Source organism: Eubalaena glacialis, chromosome 15 (assembly GCF_028564815.1).
Source record: "Eubalaena glacialis isolate mEubGla1 chromosome 15, mEubGla1.1.hap2.+ XY, whole genome shotgun sequence".
NCBI classification, from domain to species: domain Eukaryota; kingdom Metazoa; phylum Chordata; class Mammalia; order Artiodactyla; family Balaenidae; genus Eubalaena; species Eubalaena glacialis.
In genome coordinates, this window is record NC_083730.1 from 76,797,256 (window position 1) to 76,820,023 (window position 22,768).

The following is a 22,768-nucleotide window of genomic DNA, read 5'->3' on the forward strand; positions in this document are numbered from 1 at the left end:
TATCAGTACTACATTGGTGTATTGCTCTGCAACCTGTTCACTAAATACAAAAAATAATGTCTCTCTACATAATTTTTAATCCCATCATCATGCCTATTTCTTAACGTTGATTTTGCCTTTAAAGATAATGCCACTGCAGTAGAGCAAGTCCGCCCAATTATGGCTGCTCTGTTTTGCTTTTGCTCTGTTTTGTTTTGTCACTGGAGTTTGGCTAAAATTTCTAATTAATTAGCTCCTTCCCCTTCAGGACCATTATTTCCAGACCTTTAGGAAGTGCAGTATTAAAGTTGTGTACATTATTTTTGGTAACATATTGTCAGCAACTAAAGGAGCTTCACTTGCCCTGTGACATTGCTGTTTGATAAACTCTCTTGGGCAGTCCTTCTATAAAACTAATGGAAATAATGTCTAATACTTACTGGTTTAAAATCTGTGCTTTCAAAAAACAAAAATCTGTGCATTCTATCTAATATTCTAGAAAGGTTCTTTGTATTCTGTTTCGCATTTTAATTGCAGACTGAACTTGTAAAATTTAGATTGATTATAAACAAATACTTCTCATAAGCCTGCCTTAGTAAACAGTCTTTGTTCTAGCCAGTCATTTGATTTTTTTTCTTCTCATATTTTAAACCAGTATAATTAATCTGTAGAGTATATGATGCTTTGTTTTACAGAAGGAGGGAGGTGTGGGTGTGTGTTTTCAGATTTATAGATTTTTTTTTTAAAGATTTGTTTCTTATATAACAAATAATCATTTATTTGAGAAACTATTATTTTCTGTTGTGAAAGGCACCTGAAATCTAGCTTCCTCAAGTAGTTCTTTGAACTATTGTAGAGCACTCAAATAAAAAAAACTATTTAGGTGAAATTTAGTTAGAGATTTCATAGAGTTTTGCCTTACAAATGCCCATAAGATACTTTAACATATGCGCCCCCCCCCCCCCAAAAAAAAAAAAAAAAAAAAACCTATCCATGGGCCAAGATGAATGGGTTTGACTGCAGTTCAGGTCAGACTCTTCTCCAGATCATTTCTGTTTGTCTTGACACATGGCTCACTCTTCTGAAATTGAATTGCCCTATTCCTTAGTGAATTATTTGACTCATCTACCTAGCCAATAAGAAGCAATTTTGTTTTGTAGGAATATTTAATATTCATTTCACAAAAATCCCTAAATAGCTTTCTTGAGGACAGGTAAATTTGAATACTGATGAGCAGGGGTTTTATTTATTTATTTATTTATTTTTGGCTGTGTTGGGTCTTTGTTGCTGCGCGCAGGCTTTCTCTAGCTGTGGCGAGCAGGGACCTCTCTTCGTTTCGTTTCGGCCTCTCATTGCGGTGGCTTCTCTTGTTGGGAAGCACGGGCCCTAGGTGCGCGGGCTTCAGTAGTTGTGGCACGTGGGCTCAGTAGTTGTGGCTCACAGGCTCTAGAGCGCAGGCTCAGTAGTTGTGGTGCACAGGCTTAGTTGCTCCGCGGCATGTGGGATCTTCCCGGACCAGGGCTCGAACCCGTGTCCCCTGCACTGGCAGGTGGATTCTTAACCACTGTGCCACCAGGGAAGCCCCCAAAATAAAATCTTGTGGGGAGTTTTTCCTGGACCTACTAACCCCTTGAGATTTCAGTTTAGTTGGCTCTGGGGTTGGGCCCAGGCACTGTGATTTTTTTAAAGCTGTCCAGGTGATTCTAATGAGCAGCCAAGACTTGAGAACCACTGTGCTAAATCCTGCTCTATCCCAAGAGCTTCTGGTTCCCCCATTTATCTCCTATTTACTCTTTAAAATGTTCCCACAAAGAAATGTTTTTGATTTACTGTTTCCAGATATATCTTGTTCTCCCCTCCTCCCCCACCAAAGTCAGTCCTCAACTATTAGCAACAATGGGGAAGAATGAACATGAGTACATTAAATCCACAGATGATGAGAAATTATTTTAGTCAGGGGGTTTAAACCACCTCTTTTACCAAACCTATATATACAGGACCACAGATGTACTCAAATTGACTAAAATGAATTTTTACTACCTCTTAATGTTCTTGTTTGTTGTTTGTTTGTTTGTTTTGGCACCCTGTCATCCAGATGGTTAGCACCAGGAGGTAGTAAGTCAATTCAACAAGTATTTCTTGGGCACCTACTATAATAAAGGCACTATGAGGACAGCAAGGAGCTCATAGTCTCACTGGGAAGGAGAGAATCCAAAGGCCTAGATAATCTATATTTTATATACTAATCCCTAGAACTGTCTGCATTTTATGAGTTAATGCATCTGAAGTACATGGGTACAGTGTCTATTAGGTAAGTCGTTGATATGTCCCTTTTTCTCTTTCAGGTATCCAAACTATTGACTCTACCCAGGCCCTGTTCCTTCCAATTGGAGCATCTGTCTCTCTCCTAGTAATGTTCTTCTTCTTTGACTCAGTTCAAGTAGTTTTTACAATATGTACAGCAGGTAAATGAGGTCCTCTATCTAATCTTAACATTAAGCTAAAAGGAAATTTTTAAACCTTTTTTAAAATCATCATTCAAAAATTAAGATTTATACACTGCACCATGCAAGTTTTTCTTCATAAGTCTGGCTTTTTCTCCCCCCACTCCTCCTTGAACCACTTGATACCTGTATCATCAGTTCAGACCTGCCAACCCAATCTGAATGAAAGGCCAGGAGTTGAAAACTCATGAGCTTTGTGGCACCAGAGCAGAATTGCTTTGGCTGTGGCTCCTTGTCTGATAGGTTACCAGAAGGTCCAGTTTGGCAGAGTAGTCATTGGCAACCCCTACCCATGTTTCTGCAGATAGAAACACTCATAGCTAATCACAGTAATTCGACTGTCATCTATCTGATCAGTTTTCAAGCTGAGCGATGATGGACATGTGTGAAACATCAAAATGCTAGACTTGTTAGATCATACCCTGGCCCGCTGTTTATCATTTCTTGTTGAGATAGGTGAGAAAGAGAAAACCTACCAATGCTACCCCTACTTCAAATCAGGTAATCTTTTTTTTAAGAGGTTGTCTGTGTGGTGCTAAAGAAAGATACTTTTCTTCTCTAGTTAATTAATACTATTATATGCACTTGTCGAGAAAAGTATTCTGGGCAATGATTGTTTCCATAAGTCATGCCATTTTTCTTATACTTAGTAAAATAATAAACAACAAAAAAATTAACCATACGTTTTCTTTCTCTAGTTCTTGCAACGATAGCTTTTGCTTTTCTTCTTCTCCCCATGTGCCAGTATTTAACAAGACCCTGTTCACCTCAGAACAAGTAAGGACTTGGGATTTTCCTCTAAATTGTAAACTTGTGTATGTATGTTTTTGTCTCATACTTGATAGCAATATTAGGGGTCTAAATTTTTGGTATTGACTGAAGCACACAAATGCCAGAAGACTGGAAAGTGAGATGTTTGATTATTTTAAAACTGTAAGATAGTACTTCTTTTTGCACCTTTTCATAGCAGAGGAAATATAAACAAATCCTAGGAAGTCAGAGTCACTGTAGTATGCTTCCTTGCTTTGATTATATTGAAAGATGAGTTTTCTTTTGAAGCAGCATTTTCATTCCTTTACTAGTTAATGGAATATGAAAATAGTGCTTGACTCAAACATTCTTTGCCTTTCGTCTTTGATGACCTAGAATATATACTAGCCACTTAGGTTTAATCCCAGTGTTCACACCTTAACTCCTAAAGCCGTTGCTCCATGGAAACAAAATGCTGTGCTAATGGAGAATGCTGTATGCACTTAGGAAATCAGTCACTTGGGGCGGCTGATTTTCCCAGGAATTAGTGATAACCAAATAGATGTACCATCTTAATTTTATTCATCTTTGCTTAATGAATTGAATTGTTGACTTTCTTCATTTTGTTTTCCTCATAAGAATTAGAATTTCCCCTACATTTAGATTTTCTAAAGATTGATATTATCACTTTAAACTTCTCAATACCCATGTTGATAATTTGGGATAAAAAGTACATTATCTAATGGGTGCAGAAGTATAATTCCTTTGAACTTTCTGTAGTTTTTTCCAAAGAGATTTGGGTATTTTGGATTTCTGGGTATCTAGGTATTGCCTACTATTTTAATCTGCTGTCACAAATTCTGATCATGAAGAACCAAAGGAGAGTTTGATTATTGAATATAATTTATTGTCCATTAGTCCAATAAATGTTGTGTATTTTCCAGGATTTCCTTTGGTTGTTGTGGGCGTTTCACTGCTGCTGAATTACTATCATTCTCTCTGTCTGTCATGCTCGTCCTCATCTGGGTTCTCACTGGCCATTGGCTTCTCATGGATGGTAAGTAACTACTGTGTGACAAGTTGAAATTTTAATATCATTTATGGTTAAATTTGTCCTCTCTTCCTCTACTTTCTGTGTTTTAGTAGTGGTACCTCTGATTACCCTGAAAATTAGGTGTCCAAAGATGGTGTTATGTATCAAATTTTTTATTATTTTTACCTACATTCTTTTTTTGTGTGTGTGATTTCTTTTTTTTTTTTTTTGAATCAGTCATCAATTTTATACACATCACTGTATACATGTCAATCTCAATCGCCCAATTCAGCACACCACCATCCCCACCCCACTGCAGTTTTCCCCCCTTGGTGTCCATACATTTGTTCTCTACATCTGTGTCTCAACTTCTGCCCTGCAGACCGGTTCATCTGTACCATTTTTCTAGGTTCCACATACATGCATTAATATACGATATTTGTTTTTCTCTTTCTGACTTAGTTCACTCTGTATGACAGTCTCTAGATCCATCCACGTCTCAAAAAATGACTCAATTTCGTTCCTTTTTATGGCTGAGTAATATTCCATTGTATATATGTACCACATCTTCTTTATCCATTCGTCTGTCGATGGGCATTTAGGTTGCTTCCATGACATGGCTATTGTAAATAGTGCTGCAATGAACATTGGGGTGCATGTGTCTTTTTGAATTATGGTTTTCTCTAGGTACATGCCCAGTAGTGGGATTGCTGGGTCATATGGTAATTCTATTTTTAGTTTTCTAAGGAACCTCCATATTGTTCTCCATAGTGGCTGTATCAATTTACATTCCCACCAACAGTGCAAGAGGGTTCCCTTTTCTCCACACCCTCTCCAGCATTTGTTGTTTGTAGATTTTCTGATGATGCCCATTCTAACTGGTGTGAGGTGATACCTCATTGTAGTTTTGATTTGCATTTCTCTAATAATTAGTGATGTTGAGCATCTTTTCATGTGCTTCTTGGCCATCTGTATGTCTTCTTCGGAGAAATGTCTATTTAGGTCTTCTCCCCATTTTTGGATTGGGTTGTTTGTTTCTTTAATATTGAGCTGAATGAGCTGTTTATATATTTTGGAGATTACTCCTTTGTCCGTTGATTCGTTTGCAAATATTTTCTTCCATTCTGAGGGTTGTCTTTTCGTCTTGTTTATGGTTTCCTTTGTTGTGCAAAAGCTTTGAAGTTTCATTAGGTCCCATTTGTTTATTTTTGTTTTTATTTCCATTACTCTAGGAGGTGGATCAAAAAAGATCTTGCTGTGATTTATGTCAAAGACTGTTCTTCCTATGTTTTCCTCTAAGAGTTTTATAGTGTCCGGTCTTACATTTAGGTCTCAAATCCATTTTGAGTTTATTTTTGTGTATGGTGTTAGGGAGTATTCTAATTTCATTCTTTTACATGTAGCTGTCCAGCTTTCCCAGCACCACTTACTGAAGAGACTGTCTTTTCTCCATTGTATATCTTTGCCTCCTTTGTCATAGATTAGTTAACCATAGGTGCGTGGGTTCATCTCTGAGCTTTCTATCTTGTTCCATTGATCTATGTTTCTGTTTTTGTGCCAGTACCATATTGTCTTGATTACTGTAGCTTTGTAGTATAGTCTGAAGTCAGGGAGTCTGATTCCTCCAGCTCCGTTTTTTTCCCTCAAGACTGCTTTGGCTATTCGGGGTCTTTTGTGTCTCCATACAAATTTTAAGATGATTTGTTCTAGTTATGTAAAAAATGCCATTGGTAATTTGATAGGGATTGCATTGAATCTGTAGATTGCTTGGGGTAGTATAGTCATTTTCACAATATTGATTCTTCCAATCCAAGAACATGGTATATCTCTCCATCTGTTGGTATCATCTTTAATTTCTTTCATCAGTGTCTTATAGTTTTCTGCATACAGGTCTTTTGTCTCCCTAGGTAGGTTTATTCCTAAGTATTTTATTCTTTTTGTTGCAATGGTAAATGGGAGTGTTTCCATAATTCCTCTTTCAGATTTTTCATCATTAGTGTATAGGAATGCAAAAGATTTCTGTGCATTAATTTTGTATCCTGAAACTTTACCAAATTCATTGATTAGCTCCGGTAGTTTTCTGGTGGCATTTTTAGGATTCTCTATGTATAGTATCATGTCATCTGCAAACAGTGACAGTTTTACTTTTTCTTTTCCAATTTGTATTCCTTTTATTTCTTTTTCTTCTCTGATTGCCGTGGCTAGGACTTCCAAAACTATGTTGAATAATAGTGGTGAGAGTGGACATTCTTGTCTCGTTCCTGATCTTAGAGGAAATGCTTTCAGTTTTTCACCATTGAGAATGATGTTTGCTGTGGGTTTGTCGTATATGGCCTTTATTATGTTGAGGTAGGTTCCCTCTATGCCCACTTTCTGAAGGGTTTTTATCATAAATGGGTGTTGCATTTTGTCAAAAGCTTTTTCTGCATCTATTGAGATGATCATATGGTTTTTATTCTTCAATTTGTTAATATGGTGTATCACATTGATTGATTTGCGTATATTGAAGAATCCTTGCATCCCTGGGATAAATCCCACTTGATTGTGGTGTATGATCCTTTTAATGTGTTGTTGGATTCTGTCTGCTAGTATTTTGTTGAGGATTTTTGCATCTATATTCATCAGTGATATTGGTCTGTAATTTTCTTTTTTTGTAGTATCTTTGTCTGGTTTTGGTATCATGGTGATGGTGGCCTCATAGAATGAGTTTGGGAATGTTCCTTCCTCTGCAGTTTTTTGGAAGAGTTTGAGAAGGATGGCTGTTAGCTCTTCTCTAAATGTTTGATAGAATTCACCTGTGAAGCCATCTGGTCCTGGACTTTTGTTTGTTGGAAGATTTTTAACCACAGTTTCAATTTCATTACTTGTGATTGGTCTGTTCATATTTTCTGTTTCTTCCTGGTTCAGTCTTGGAAGGTTATACCTTTGTACGAATTTGTCCATTTCTTCCAGGTTGTCCGTTTTATTGGCATAGAGTTGCTTGCAGTAGTCTCTTAGGATGTTTTGTATTTCTGAGGTGTCTGTTGTAACTTCTCCTTTTTCATTTCTAATTTTATTGATTTGAGTCCTCTCCCTCTTTTTCTTGATGAGTCTGGCTAATGGCTTACCAATTTTGTTTATCTTCTCAAAGAACCAGCTTTTAGTTTTATTGATCTTTGCTATTGTTTTCTTTGTTTCTATTTCATTTATTTCCACTCTGATCTTTATGATTTCTTTCCTTCTGCTAACTTTGGGTTTTGTTTGTTCTTCTTTCTCTAGTTCCTTTAGGTGTAAGGTTAGATTGTTTACTTGAGATTTTTCTTGTTTCTTTAGGTAGGCTTGTATAGCTATAAACTTCCCTCTTAGAACTGCTTTTGCTGCATCCCATAGGTTTTGGATCGTCGTGTTTTCATTGTCATTTGTCTCTAGGTATTTTTTGATTTCCTCTTTGATTTCTCCAGTGATCTCTTGGTTATTTAGTAACGTATTGTTTAGCCTCCATGTGTTTGTGTTTTTTATGTTTTTTCCCCTGTAATTGATTTCTAATCTCATAGCGTTGTGGTCAGAAAAGATGCTTGATATGATTTCAATTTTCTTAAATTTACTGAGGCTTGATTTGTGACCCAAGATGTGATGTATCCTGGAGAACGTTCCGTACGCACTTGAGAAGAAAGTGTAATCTGCTGTTTTTGGATGGAATGTCCTATAAATATCAATTAAATCTATCTGGTCTATTGTGTCATTTAAAGCTTATGTTTCCTTAATTATTTTCATTTTGGATGATCTGTCCAGTGGTGTAAGTGGGTTGTTAAAGTCCCCCACTATTATTGTGTTACTGTCGATTTCCTCTTTTATAGCTGTTAGCAGTTGCCTTATGTATTGAGGTGCTCCTACGTTGGGTGCATATATATTTATAATTGTTATATCTTCTTCTTGGATTGATCCCTTGATCATTATGTAGTGTCCTTCCTTGTCTCTTGTAACATTCTTTATTTTAAAGTCTATTTTATCTGATATGAGTATAGCTACTCAAGCTTTCTTTTGATTTCCATTTGCGTGGAATATCTTTTTCCATCCCCTCACTTTCAGTCTGAATGTGTCCCTAGGTCTGAAGTGGGTCTCTTGCAGACAGCATATATATGGGTCTTATTTTTGTATCCATTCAGCAAGCCTGTGTCTTTTGGTTGGAGCATTTAATCCATTCACGTTTAAGGTAATTATCGATATGTATGTTCCTATGACCATTTTCTTAATTGTTTTGGGTTTGTTTGGTAGGTCCTTTTCTTCTCTTGTGTTTCCCACTTAGAGAAGTTCCTTTAGCATTTGTTGTAGAGCTGGTTTGGTGGTGCTGAATTCTCTTAGCTTTTGCTTGTCTGAAAAGCTTTTGATTTCTCCATCAAATCTAAATGAGATCCTTGCCGGGTAGAGTAATCTTGGTTGTAGGTTCTTCCCTTTCATCACTTTAAGTATATAATGCCACTCCCTTCTGGCTTGTAGAGTTTCTGCTGAGAAATCAGCTGTTAACCTTATGGGAGTTCCCTTGTATGTTATTTGTCGTTTTTCCCTTGCTGCTTTCAATAATTTTTCTTTGTCTTTAATTTTTGCCAATTTGATTACTACGTGTCTCAGCGTGTTTCTCCTTGGGTTTATCCTGTATGGGACTCTCTGCGCTTCCTGGACTTGGGTGGCTATTTCCTTTCCCATGTTAGGGAAGTTTTTGTTGTTTTTTTAATTTACTTTATTTATTTATTTTTGGCTGCGTTGGGTCTTCGTTGCTGAGCGGGGGCTACTCTTCATTGCAGTGCCCAGGCTTCTCATTGCGGTGGCTTCTCTTGTTGCAGAGCACAGGCTCTAGGCACACGGGCTTCAGTAGTTGTGGCACGTGGGCTCAGTAGTTGTGGCTCATGGGCTGTAGAGCACAGGCTCAGTAGTTGTGGCGCACGGGCTTAGTTGCTCCGCGGCATGTGGGATCTTCCTGGACCAGGGCTCGAACCCGTGTCCCATGCATTGGCAGGTGGCTTCTTAACCACTGTGCCCCCAGGGAAGTCCCCGGTTTGTTTTTTTGTTTGTTTGTTTTTTAAATTTATTTCGGTTGCGCTGGGTCTTAGTTGCTGCGTGCTGGGTCTTAGTTGCTGCTCACTGGCTCCTTAGTTGCAGCATGTGAACTCTTAGTTGTGGCATGCATGTGGGATATAGTTCCCTGACCAGGGATTGAACCCGGGCCCCCTACATTGGGAACGCGGAGTCTTATCCTCTGCGCCACCAGGGAAGTCCCCTACAATCAGTTTTAGAGCATCTTCACACCCACCCTCCAAAACCCACACCCAGTAGCAGTCACTTCCCCGTTCCCCCACCCCAGCCCCGGGCACCCACTAATCTACTTTCTGTCTCTGTGAATTTGCCTCTTGTGGACATTTTGCATAAATAAAATCACATATGACCTTTTGTATCTGCCTTCTTTCACTTAGCATAATGTTTTCAAGGTTCATCCATGTTGTAACTTGTATCAGTACTCCATTCCTTTTTATGGCCAAATACTGTTTAATTGTATAGATGCATCAATTTTATTTATCCATTCATCAGTTGTTTCCACTTTTTTGGCTACTGTGAATAATAGTACTGTGAAAATTGGAATACAAATTTTTGTGTAGACTATACTTTGTTAATATAAATGGGATTATACTGTAATATAATACCCATATTATTTATAAATATATGTGGAATGTATAATGTATGTCATATAATATGTTATATATGATAGAGACTTCTTTTGTGTAATTACATAAATACATGTCTATATCATTTTATAAAGGTACTAATAGCTAACATTTATTGAGTAATTTTTATACATTGGGCACTCTGCTGGGTGTTTTACATGGACTTTCTCATGTAATCCTGAATACAGCTCTTTGAAGTAGGTACTATTATTGTTCTTATTTTACAGAAGAGGAAACAGGTTCTGAGAAGTGACTAACCACAGTCACAGAACTCCTGTGTATATTTCATACTTACTATCAAAACATCTTGATAGTTGTTTTGATAGAAGGCCATTTCTCAAAGTCCGCCATTATTCTTCTGTTCTCTCCCTTAAGACATTGTTAGACTTTTCTTTATTTAAGACCCTGTAACCATCTCCACCTCTTTTTTCATTCAGTCCTTATTACTTCTCTTATTTTCATAGTTTGCTTTACTAATCTCACGAAATTTTATCTAACTGCTCTGCCCCACAAAGTCTGTTCACCTTTTCCTTTCTTGGTGTTTCAGAAGGGAAGGAAGTTGAAACACAGAAGTCAATTTTATACTGTTTGTAACACTATCTAAAGAATTTGGGGGGGGGGTTTATTTATTTATTTATTTATTTATGGCTGTTTTGGGTCTTCGTTTCTGTGCGAGGGCTTTCTCTACTTGCGGCAAGTGGGGGCCACTCTTCATCACAGTGCGCGGGCCTCTCATCATCGCGGCCTCTCTTGTTGCGGAGCACAGGCTCCAGACGCGCAGGCTCAGTAGTTGTGGCTCACGGGCCTAGTTGCTCCGCGGCATGTGGGATCTTCCCAGACCAGGGCTCGAACCCGTGTCCCCTGCATTGGCAGGCAGATTCTCAACCACTGCGCCACCAGGGAAGCCCAAGAATTTTTTTAAGGGAGGAATTTGGAAAGCAGAGATTATGGGTATGGATCACACTTCTTCCTGTTACCCATTCCAAGCAACCACGAGGCTAATCCAGACCTTGGAACAGAGCTCTTTGGAGGCAGTGCCAGGTCTGAGGGGCTCCTCTCCTCTCCAGGCACTGTGTCCCTGCAGCCCTGAGGACGGCTCAGCTACAGTGGTGCTGTCATTGAGTGTTCAGGGAGGCTCCCCAAACCCTTACTGGCCCTAACTTGTAAACTTTTATATCATTTTCTGTCATTGTTGCTACTTCCCAATATCTACTTGTCCAAGGATCTCTTACTGGTTTACACTAGTTAAATTGCCCTTGTGACCAAGCTTAGTTTTCCCTCAAAAAAAAACAAAAACAAAAAACGGAGAGAGTCTTTGAGCTTTTTAGTTGTTTGTTTCTCAGATTGGTATTTGATGTGTGTTTGATTTGTTTTCTGCCATTAACAGAAAAGATAGCCTTCTAGCACGTGTCTGTAACATTCTGAAATATGTTCTTCTTTGACGTGGAAATTGTCTTTCCAGACTTCTTTGCAGAATCAGAAATCATTTTGTTGGTAGCGATAATGTGGTTGTAGAGTTTTTTTAAATGAGTGTTTTTTAATTAAAGCCTATTCCTTGAAGTTAATTTACAGTGAAAACAGAATGATAAATGTGGTTATTTTAAAGGGCGAGGCATAAAGTATGTTTTCAGAGTTATACCAAGAAGCATTAATATTAAGAAAGTACTTCAGAGTTTTTTGAACTAAATCTGTAACTTTTTTATCTACTCAGTTTCATCTTACAAATTAATCTTTTAAATTTGGGAAGACTTGAAAGAATTTGACCAATAAGTGGTGTGGTATGTTTGCAAGAGCTGATGAATGAAGAAAAAGAGAGGCAAACTGGATGAATAGTTGAGCATGTGTTTCAGGGATGTGACATGGCTGGTGGCACTGTTCAGTTGGGGGTGGGAGTGATTCTCATTCAACATGCTTGTATTAAGAACCTTCTCTGAAGTAGTCAGATGGGATACATGCTGCCTCTTCAAACTTGGACTTGGAGTATGGTGGGGAGACTTGGTTGGCATGATTGGAAAGAGGTTATCGCTCATCTTAGAGAGAAGGAGTAGGTGGAGGCATAGGAGCAAAAGAAGAGGCTTGAGGCCAAGCCCATGTGGTGCAGCGCCATTCTGTGTGAGTCATGCCTTTACAGTCGGACTTGATCAGAGAGTAGGGGACCTCGTGATTTAAGGCAGGGAATGATGTGAACTGATTTTTGACAATGGCAGTGAAGAGTAAGTGGGGGAGAGGGACAGAAAATGGGAAAGGATACACACATCACACTAGGAAGTACAGGAGTCATGACCGAGGTGTGCCGTGACAGTAAAGAGGAGCACCCCGAAGTGGTTGCAGCCTGAGCGTGCGTGATGAAGGTTGCGATGAGATGAAAAGGAGCCCAGAGTTTCCTGTTTGGAAGATGAGGGATAGAATGACATTGTGTGGAGTCATGCAGAATCCTGTCACTGAGCAGTTCTGTCTTGTCGTGTCTAGTTTAGACCCAGGTGGGGAGGATGAGCATAAAATGAGTGGCTGGAACAGTGTCCTTAAGTAAGTGAAAAAGATGTGATCTAGGGTGTGCATTGGCTTTAAAGGAGCAAGGGCGATGCATCTGAAGTAATGGGGGGAGGCAGGAGACGAGACCTGGGAGGCCAGAACTGAGCTTGGCTTAGAGCTTTAGCATTCAGAACAGTCCCCTGGGTCTTAGATAGTTGAGCACCATCTATAGCGTGAGAAAAGGGATTTCCCCAAATACGAGCAGGTCACATTGGGCCAGCGGTGGGCACTTTGCACTAGTAGGGTGTAAACATCTTAGACTGGGGTTTAGGGCTGCATGATTTTTTGAGGGACTTACAAACTCTGTTAGGTTTATGAGCTGAATAGCTTGTGGAGAGAAGCTGAGCCTGTGCTCCACACTGACTGCTGTCTCCTCCCCAGCCCTGGCCATGGGTCTCTGTGTCGCTATGATCGCCTTCGTCCGCCTGCCCAGCCTCAAGGTCTCCTGCCTGCTTCTCTCAGGGCTTTTAATCTACGATGTCTTTTGGGTGAGTGTCTGTTTCCCCAAAGCTGCTGCTCTCATTTGTGTTTAATTGGAACATTCACTCCGGAAAATTTTTAACTCTAAATATCCAAAGTCTGCTGGCCGGAGTACCTCCTGTCTGAGACCACTCCCGGCCTGCACTGTACCTGTTAAAAGGTGAGCAGGCAGCTGTCTGTGCCTGTGTTTGTCGACACTTGTTACAGTAGAGAGTACACGTGTGACTCTCGGGGTGGAAAAGGGAGCAGGCAGGCAAGGTTCTCTGCCCTGGAGCGCTGGCAGCTCTGCTGTAAGGGCTTCCTCTGTGGGTGTGGAGAGAAAAAAATCTGCACGTACACACAGGAGCAAAGATTTTCTTTCTCCTCAAAGCGTGCAGTCTAAAAAGCTTGATGATGCAGTACTGAGACTCTGCTCTTAAGAACAAAGAGGGCTGGTGCTGAGATCGGGGTGCTTCCAGCTCCCTCTGGTAAAGGTGACTCTCCCCTCGGCAGGTGTTTTTCTCTGCCTACATCTTTAATAGCAACGTCATGGTGAAGGTGGCCACACAGCCGGCTGACAATCCCCTTGACGTTCTATCCCGGAAGCTCCACCTGGGGCCCAATGTTGGGCGCGATGTTCCTCGCCTGTCTCTGCCTGGAAAACTGGTCTTCCCCAGGTAAGACTGGCGTGTCGGCCTCATCTCGTGATGGTGAGGACACTGCCTTCCTCTGCCCCTCTGTTCCCCAGTTTGTCTGTCTTTGTCATCAGCATTCTGATGCTGGACTGGAAAAGGGTTGTGAGTCATCTCCATTTTACAAATGAGGACAAGAATACTGACTTAACTTGCAAAGACTGATCATTAAGTGATACAGGTGCAGCTTTTTAATATTGAATAATGTTATCAAACAACCCTATGTTACCGCTGTTAGCATAGTTTAAAGTTAGCTAGAGGGAATTAACGGGAGAATCTGGATCTTTTTTACTTCTAAGACATTTGTAAAAATGTCTTAATGCTAAAATTATACAGTTCCTGGAACTATAATCTTGGAAAAATTAATGTGCTGCTTTAATCTCCCATGTCTGGCAGTAGTAGGTGCTTATTTGAAGTCTTAGCAGTGAATGTGTGACACATAGTGAGCTGCTTGACGTTTCTAGAGGCGGCAGCGCTCAAGCAGATGGCTCCAGCAGTCACTTATGCGGTGCTCTCCCGAAGCGCTGAGCGTGGGGCTGAAGACCTCAATCGCCAGTACCCTTGTGGCTCTTAATCTCTGAACTCTTAAAAACTAGTGTTGTTAAACCCATAGAGATTGCCATCTACCGTTCAGATAAGTTCTTTGACTTCTTAGAAAGTGAACAGACTTTGCGCAGGAGGAGAAATGGGGTGGTAGAAGGTGGCACCCCTGACATGTGACACTATGTTCCAGCTCCACTGGCAGTCACTTCTCTATGTTGGGCATTGGAGACATCGTGATGCCTGGACTCCTGTTGTGCTTTGTCCTTCGTTATGACAACTACAAAAAGCAAGCCAACGGTGACTCCTGCAGTGCCTCTGGACCCGCCAACATCTCTGGACGCATGCAGAAGGTTTCCTACTTTCACTGCACCCTCATTGGATACTTCGTAGGTAAGAGAACCAGAGAGACTGCATGCAGTCCCCTCTCTGGCTGTCCTCCAACCCCTGGAATTAAATCAGGTCTTCTGGCTGCAGATGCCAGATGAAAGGAGAGCAGTGACTCTGGTTGCTCTTATAAACAAACACAAAGGAAAAAAAACTGACCCACGAGATGAAAGATGCTCTGTGTGTTGGCCAGCAGCCTAGTTCCCTATCCAATAATATGTTTGAAGAACATTGCAGGAAAAGTGTGGTCAGGCCTCAAAGTTGAGAAGACCTACCACACGATGATTGTGGAGCAGTCTGTGTGCTTAATTAAATCTTCGGCTTGAGTTTAACGAATGTCATGTTTATTTCCTAGTTTATTAGACAGATACTTCCCTTCATCTGCTCTAACATTTCCATCACCTCTGACCTCGGACTCTCCCTCGGCCAGCTTTTCTCTAGCCAGCTCCGTTTCGGGCAGACAGGAAGAGACGGTTGTAATTGGGCTAGTAACCTGTCTGTACTCCAACAGCTACGACAGTGAACGGAAAGGAGCACCTTTCTTGCCTCTGTGCCTTCTGCTGAAGGAGCACTTCATAGTCCACGGTGCTCTCATAGGCGTGGGTTCATTGCCACTCCACTCCACTAGCTCTGAGGGGGGCAGGGCAACTGTGGTATCCCCATTAGACGGATGAGGAGGCTGAGGCTCAAGACGTGAAAGGCCTTAGCCAAGGTTATATGGCTGTCATAAGCAGCAGAGTTGAAACTTTAACCCAGGTCTTTTGCCTCCAAGTCTATCATCATATACCACAGGAGACAGAGGGAGACCAGGCACACTCAAGGCTGAAATGAGGCCTGGAACCAGGGACCTGGGCACGGAGTGGGACTTGGGCTACTCACAGGTCCTTGGAATTCTATGCTTTTAAAAGCTGTGCTGCTCCCTGTTTCTTTACCTGCTCGAGCTAGGCATTTCACTCCCCTCCATTGGATGGAATGTGTCACATTACAGCTATACAATCTCAGGACTGTGCCAAGAAGCAGCCAGGTAACAGCGGCTCTCCTCTCTCGGGGCTGTCCCCTTGGAGTTATTCACGAATGTTTCTCTCTCCCCGCAGGTCTGCTCACTGCTACTGTGGCGTCTCGAATTCACCGAGCAGCCCAGCCCGCCCTTCTCTATTTGGTGCCATTTACCTTATTGCCACTCCTCACGATGGCCTATTTAAAGGTGAGAGAGGCAGTTATAAACCAGTGAAAGCAATAACATGGCATTGACCCTGGACTTGGGTATGTATTCTCCTTGCTGGAGGTGATTCTGCTTAAGACCCTAAGCTCTTGATCTTGAGAGTGGGATCTTTTTGTTTTTGTTGTTTGGGGAGGATTTTGTTTGTTTGCTTGCTTGTTTTTGCTAACCTGATAGTAGCAACTTCTTCCAGGTTCTTAGAGCCATTGGCTGAAAATACTAATGAGTAGACCCCTTACCACCTGGTCACGGATTAATTAACTGAAATCCCTAAAGCCCGGCTACAGAGACTTCCTGCTTCTCTTAAAAAACAGCACCCTGTTGCCACCTAATAGCCCTTTAATACTCTGCATTAAAGTTTGGAAATAATTAAGAAATGCATTGTAAAAACTAAGGGCATTATCTGATTTACAAGATTTATATTATCATCCACATTTTACAGATGACGAAACAGGCACAGAGGTTAATTATCTTGCCTAGATCATCTGAATCATAAGTGATAACACTGCCACCAGGACGGAGTTGGTAAAAGCCCTTACCCGCTCAAGGGGCCTAAGAGCCCTTCTAGGAGTTCTTCAAAGAATGAGGGGTTATAACCTTTTCAATGAGTAAGATTTGAATGTTCTTTGATTCTCCACGGAAGCAATCTGATCTGAGATCAGGAGTCAGAAAGGACTTGTAGGTATGTATGCCTCGAGTTGAAACCTGTGACTTAGTGAAGTTCCTTCTTTCCCAGGGTGACCTACGGCGGATGTGGTCTGAGCCATTCCACTCCAAGTCCAGCAGCTCCCGATTCCTGGAAGTATGATGGGTCACAGAGAGCGACCAGAACGGCCTCTCAGTCCTTTTCTGTCCACGCGTGGTTTTGTTTCCTCTTAGAGCTGGCCTGGTACTCGGAGACGTACCTGTCTAAGGACTGCCGTGTGACCGGATTACGCATTTGCAGGAGCGAGGTGCCGGAGGCTGCGCGGTTCCTTCTCTTCCTGCCGTTGGAGAGGCGGAGCCCCACCTGAAGTGACAGGCCTTCCCCAGCGCTCCTCCCTCCCCCGTTTGTATGGATCTGCACCAGACTGTTAACCTTTGGGGGACGGAGATGTGACTCTTTAAACTGACAAGGGCAAGGAGTCGTTCTATACCTTTGAACACTAAAAGGATGAAAAACATTAGCAAACTGGTTTCTTCAGTGAACCCTCAAGAACTTTTGGGACCAGTTTCCTATGGGGGACTCAGTTTCAGAGAACTGAGACAGAAACTCTTCTGTCATTATATTCTTCTTTCCGTTTTTTGGATTTATTAAATATTTTCTGTGGTGTGAAGTGACTTATTAAATCCACAGACACTGACTTCTTACAACATACACATAAGAATTTGTTGTAATGAGTTCATGTCCACCCAGATGTTGTGTTGGCAGTGAACGAGGGCACGGTTTTTATACATACATACACACACATGCACATGGATATATATGAATAAACAAAAATTAAAACCTGCTAAGATCATGCTGTATAGCAGACAGGGGCTTGCTGTAATTTTTAGCATGTAGAGCAGTTCACTCTGGCTTGCTTGTATATGGATAAGCGGCTGTCTTTCCCTCCACAACTGAACGTGCAGTTAAAAAACAGTATAGTATTTGTACTGATACACTCATGGACTTTAGGGGATGCTCATTTGGTTTTGATCAGTGTAGCAAATTAGGGATGAAAAGTTAAAACTTTTTGGCCCTTTTTTCGTTTTTACAGGCTTCTCCCTTGCAGGGTTTTTGATAGTTTCTTCTTGAACCAATGCATGTATTATAGCAGCAGGTGTCTTTGTGCTTTCTGATCATAGTAATGTACTACTTGTAAATACATTTTTCTATTTTCTATTTTTTTGTATTTTTTTTTTGGCATTTTGTTTCATTGGTGTGCTGTATTTTCCATGCCCTCACTCCTTTAAGAAAAAAAAAGGAAAAAAGCAACACGATCCTGTCCTTGCTGTTGTGATTATAGTCTTGGTTTACCTGTTGTGACAACTGGGTATTGGGGACAAATGTCAAACGCCCCCGGAGACGGGCCCTACGTTCCAGGAATTGTGGCAAGAATGAGCTGCTGTGACCCTTAAATCCGCCCGTGTGCTGTGGCCTTGGCTGGAGACCCACTGTCCCAGCAGTGACTAGTGGGAGTGGTGTCCACAGCCTGAGAGGAAATTGCCCGTTGTTTGGAGGCAGAGAGAAGCCGGGGATTGGCCTGCCCACCTGAGAGCAGGGGTTGGAGAAGGGCCCATGTTTCCCGGACTCTCCCTTAAGCAGGTGACCTGTGTATAAACTGGGGCGCTGTGGGCCCCGTGGCTGGAGGTCGCGGTGGGTGGCACTCACAGGTGGTGCACGTGGCGGTCAGGATGGTGCGCTCCGCTGTCGTGTCTTCAGATCCTGCTGAAGGCTGTATGTTTTTTGTTGTTTTGTTGGGTTTTTTTTTTTTAAATAAATGACTCCTTTCTAGCCTTTGTTACCTCATCTTCACTTTTGGTTGTTGGTACCAAATGGAGCTCCTGTCCCCTCCTACCTGCTCTGCGTGTTCAGGAGACTGACTTCAGGAAGCCCCTGTCTCCAGATGGGGTCCCCTGCAGCTCTGGTTCAGCCTACAAACGTCAGAGAACGGAGGCTTCTGCTGTCCACAGAACCCAAAACAGCCTCTGGGTTTAGTGAAGACCAGAAGTACACCCGTGTACTCTCTGCTGAGCAGCTGTACTTCTTTCTTAGCCCTCAAGGATGCTAATGGCTACTTAGGGAGCAGAGCAGGAGGTGGGGGGAATCTTCCAGAATGACTCTGATTAACGGCAAGTGCCAATAATAGTTAAAAATAATATCCTGGCAGTTTGTCATTTTAATTTTTCTAACTTTTCATTACAAAACTAAATTCCAGACAGAAAGAATGTAAATTTTTGTCATTGCTTTTGTGCAGGTTTCAGGGGAAAATACCCATACAGGACTCCTGAATGTAATTTGGATTCCAGTTGTAGTCTTCAGAGCCCTTGAAACTTCTGCAGAGTAACTACAAATGTTCCTTTTGTTTTAAATTAAACACAGGAGACATGCTAGAATTTGCCCGGTTCTGGAAGTGTCAGGCTCTTCTAACGGGGAGAGGTTGAGGGTGGGGTGTGCAGTTAAAGCACATGCTCTCAGTTTCTCCTACAGCCTCCCTCTCTCCCCTGCTTCGTATACTTACGTCCTGGTCTTATTTCTCCTGGTTTCTCAGATACTGAGTTTTGGGGGTTTCTATCTAAGAAGTTTCTTGCATTAGGCAAGGCATGTTGACAAAGTTCCAGCATGGACCCCCTTCCTCCCTCCCTCCCTCCCTGGTCTGGGGATGCTCTTCCCCCAAAGAGTCTGCATGTTGGAACTCTCACTTTTTCACAGTAACTTTCTTCTTTCTAATTTGAGCTAATGGAGATATGGCAGCAAAGTTTATCCAAAGCCTAGCACGTTCCATTACTGTTATTACCACTTATGCCTTTTCTGAATAAGACAGCTGCAGAGCTCCCTGTGTAGGAACAGTTCAAACTGAAACTGGGGGGGCTTTGCAGGGGGGTGGGGGGCGGTAGGCTACTATCTGAATTGCCTTTGTAACATGCCAACACAGGCCTTGGTTAAGCAGGTAAGTTATGTTACCCACAAGAAAAACAAAAGGACTAGTTCTCTGTAAGAATGGAGGGAAGGGAGTTTTGCCAATAAAGTGTTAAAAATAGAATCTGCCGAGTCTGCATAGCAGCTCTCACATTACTGCTGACCAGATCCAGTGTCGTATGTAGACATTTGTGTTTTGTAAAGCCTAACATTTATGTCAGAGCCTCGGAATGTAGCAGTTTTGTACATATGTGAATGTCAACTGTGTAATTCTTCTCCACAGAGACAGGTCAGACAGCACAGGCTCAGAAGGAAACCAGCCCATTCTGCTTCTGGGCTTCCAGTGCATACTGGCCTGGACAACCTCCTTCCTTCACTCAATCCCATTCTTCTGGCAATTTCCGTCAATGAAATCAAGAACAAGGGCTCCTAACACAGGTGTCAACCTTGCTACAGGAGTTTGTACTGAAGAGCTGCAAATCTAGTAGTAAAACTCGGCCCCTCCCCTCTTCTCAGAGGGATAAGCCAGGTAAGAGGGGGTTTTTTGGGTTTTTTTAATCCAGAAATTATTCCTATTCCTATGCAATTTACAGACTGCTTTCTACTTGCAAGGCTCTTAACTTCTTCAGGTTCATAATCCAGCTTCTCGTGTATGGAGCCTCTCCCAGGACAGTATTTTTCCCACTCCTTCTTTTGACTGTGGCAAGCCATAATTTGTTTCCTCCCCAACCTTTTCCTTGGAATTCAAAGCCCTTTGCTCTCCATTTGAGGTAATTCAGTCATGTTTCACTTAAACTGTGTTAGTCACTGGGTGCTCCTTCAACAGAACCAAACATCCTGATCCCTACCCTCGTGGTCTAACGCAGGCCTTGCTTCAACTCGCTTGATGTGTGGGCAAAGTGGGGTGGCGAGCATCCCCCCCACGAGGTTACTCAGCGGCACAGCACAGAGCTGCAGTCGTAGCTTTCTGTACTCGAATCTGGGCTTAGCTGTAAATGGCAAAGGCGTGGCTGGGAATGCTGATTCACAGGGCTGGGTGCGCCTGGCCAAGAGAAGGTTGAAAGCAGGGTTATAAGTGCTCTCTTTTCCTGTACCATTTGTGCAGGTGAAGCCCGGTGCTCCTGAGGGACACAGGCCAGCACTGGGCCAAATGTATCCCTGACAGCTGAAAGCAGCGCCAAGCGCAGTTCGGAAGCCTCACTACTTAGAGCCAGCAGTTGGTTAGCAGGCGCTTTATCTCAGTGTCCTGCGGTCCTTTGTGGAAATTCTAACTTCATGCGGTGCTCTTTAGCAGTGATCCCTTTGCTGTGATGTAGAGCTCTTAGATATTTGAGTTATTGAAGATTCACATGGAAGACTCAGGCTTAGTTACGGTTTCTTTCATTTGGGTTCTGCCTAGTCAAAATTCTTAAGTTCCAAAAAGTCGGTCCCCTGTTGGGTGGAACCTGTAAAACCTGCCACTGGTTCGCAGGCGAACAGAAGCTCTGAGGGGTCCTGAAATAGGGGAGCCCCTGGGCTTCCTCCAGCGCCCACTGAGTTCTAGGGTTCTCACTAGACCCCAGGGAGACAGAGGAGTGGGAAGTCTGTTAGGGAGAGGAAACACGGGTTGGAACTGGGAGTCGGGAGGTCTGCCAGGCGGTGGGCCACAGACTTCTGCCTTGTGAGGAATGAAAGACAGGAAGTGGGTGTCCAGAGGACAAAGGCGGAGGGCAGCAAGGTGGCCACCTGCCAGCATTCCAGCCTCGGGATTCTGGGGGCCAGTCCTCTGCCTTGCGACAGACTTGCTCCTGCAGGCAGGTTGCACGTCAACTTTCTAATGAGAGTTCACTCAGCCCGCTGGATCTTCCCGGGTGCGGCAAGCTCGTGCACCTAACTTCCAGTAGTTGAACCTTTTCCATTGGAGACGGTGGATTTCTTCCCACTTTCGGTCAGTGTTGTGGCTTGATCGTTTTAGATTTTTTCCCCGGGTATACAGTAGCCGTGCCCAGCTATGCAGGCTTACAAGGGGAAGGCAGAATCCTGGCTTCAAGAGGAGATTGAGGACTTGGTAGTTCAGGGAGGAGCAGCCCAGCCTCGGCCTCTGAGATGACGAAGCGCTCTGCAGGTGAGTTATGGTCTTGCCAGCTGGACAGTGGTGGAAACAGTGCTGCGCTCCCCAACGCTGTCAGCAGGTCGGGCCCCGGCCCCGGCCCGAGCTCTGTGAATGGAGAAACACCCTAACCCACCCCGCTACCACCTCCCACTGCCCTGGCCCGTTCAGCAGCCACTGGTGTTTTCGGGGCCTGCGCCATTGGATGTCACCTACTGGGTCTCCCTGCCTCCATCTGGCCTTCACTGTGGTCTTCACTGAGCTGTTTTGCCAACAGGCCTTCTCGTGAGAGCTGCCCCGGGCTGGGGGGGGGGGGGTGGGTGGGAAGAACAGACAGAACTTGGTGCCACATTGGATGCAGAATGTGGCGATGAGAAGATGACTCTGGCTTCTGACCTGAACAGTTAATTGCCAAAACTGAGGTAAGGAAAAGAGAGTGAGTCCTGTTCTAGCCAGTAGAGGAACTAAAGCTAAAAAGTTGGGATGAAAGCATAGAAATGGTATTTAAAGCCTTAGGGGGAACATACAAGCTGTTCTCAACAGTGAGAGGTAGGAGAATGGCTCCCACAAGGTCCTGTGTGTCGAGGCACCCGCCAGCACACATCCCTCACAGCCACACGGGACCTTGCCTTGGTGACAGAGTCCCTCTGAGCCTTAGTTTCCCTATCTGGAATGGGAATAAAGGTGCACCTTACTTAAAGTATTAAGTGAATATTAGGCACTGTTCAGGTTTACTGAGTTTTCGGGTACTCCACAATTTACCAGTCTTCATGGAGTTAAAATACAATAAAAAAATCAGACTTAAATAGATATACACACTTTCTTTATTCAAGTGACCACAGCTTCTGTAATACTTTCAGTTCATCACTGAGGAAACTGGTTATCCTTCCACTGTTGAGGGGTGAAGGCTCTTCAATCCTAGTCTAGGCTTTCAAAATTGAGTGGCTGCTGGATAGATAATAGGGTCTCTACCATCAGCCTTGGCCAGTCCAGGATCTTGACGTTTTCCTGGACATGCTGAAGGACTTGGCGCAAGGAGGGGGGGGGAGGGGGGGAAGGAGGGGGCGGGGATGAGTGAGCCTGAGTAGAGGTGGTCCAGGTCTGCGTGTCCTAGGAGGTCTGGGCAGTCCCTCCGCTGCCACAGCTCCTCTGGGGAAGGGCCCAGCCGGTCACCCTGGTCAGGTTTCAGGAGCGGCCCTTAGGAGCCATTCCTTAGGAGGTCAGCTTAGGCCTTAATCCTTTTGCAGCCCAGTCCGAGCAGAAGGCTCGCAGCAGAAGCGTGAAGCA

The 22,768-nt window shown here is 43.0% G+C and overlaps 1 protein-coding gene across 1 annotated transcript in view; it reads left to right on the forward strand.

Annotated features, from left to right (window-relative positions):
* SPPL3 (signal peptide peptidase like 3) overlaps positions 1–16,748 on the forward strand; it is a 115,852-nt gene extending 99,104 nt beyond the window's left edge. Inside the window, exons 4-11 of the mRNA XM_061169216.1 lie at positions 2,325–2,444; positions 3,182–3,260; positions 4,178–4,290; positions 12,876–12,982; positions 13,467–13,630; positions 14,379–14,578; positions 15,667–15,776; positions 16,528–16,748. Of these exons, the coding sequence (XP_061025199.1) occupies positions 2,325–2,444; positions 3,182–3,260; positions 4,178–4,290; positions 12,876–12,982; positions 13,467–13,630; positions 14,379–14,578; positions 15,667–15,776; positions 16,528–16,599 (965 nt within the window). The 3' untranslated portion in view covers positions 16,600–16,748. The remainder of the gene's footprint in view (positions 1–2,324; positions 2,445–3,181; positions 3,261–4,177; positions 4,291–12,875; positions 12,983–13,466; positions 13,631–14,378; positions 14,579–15,666; positions 15,777–16,527) is intronic.
* The last annotated feature ends 6,020 nt before the right edge of the window (positions 16,749–22,768 follow it).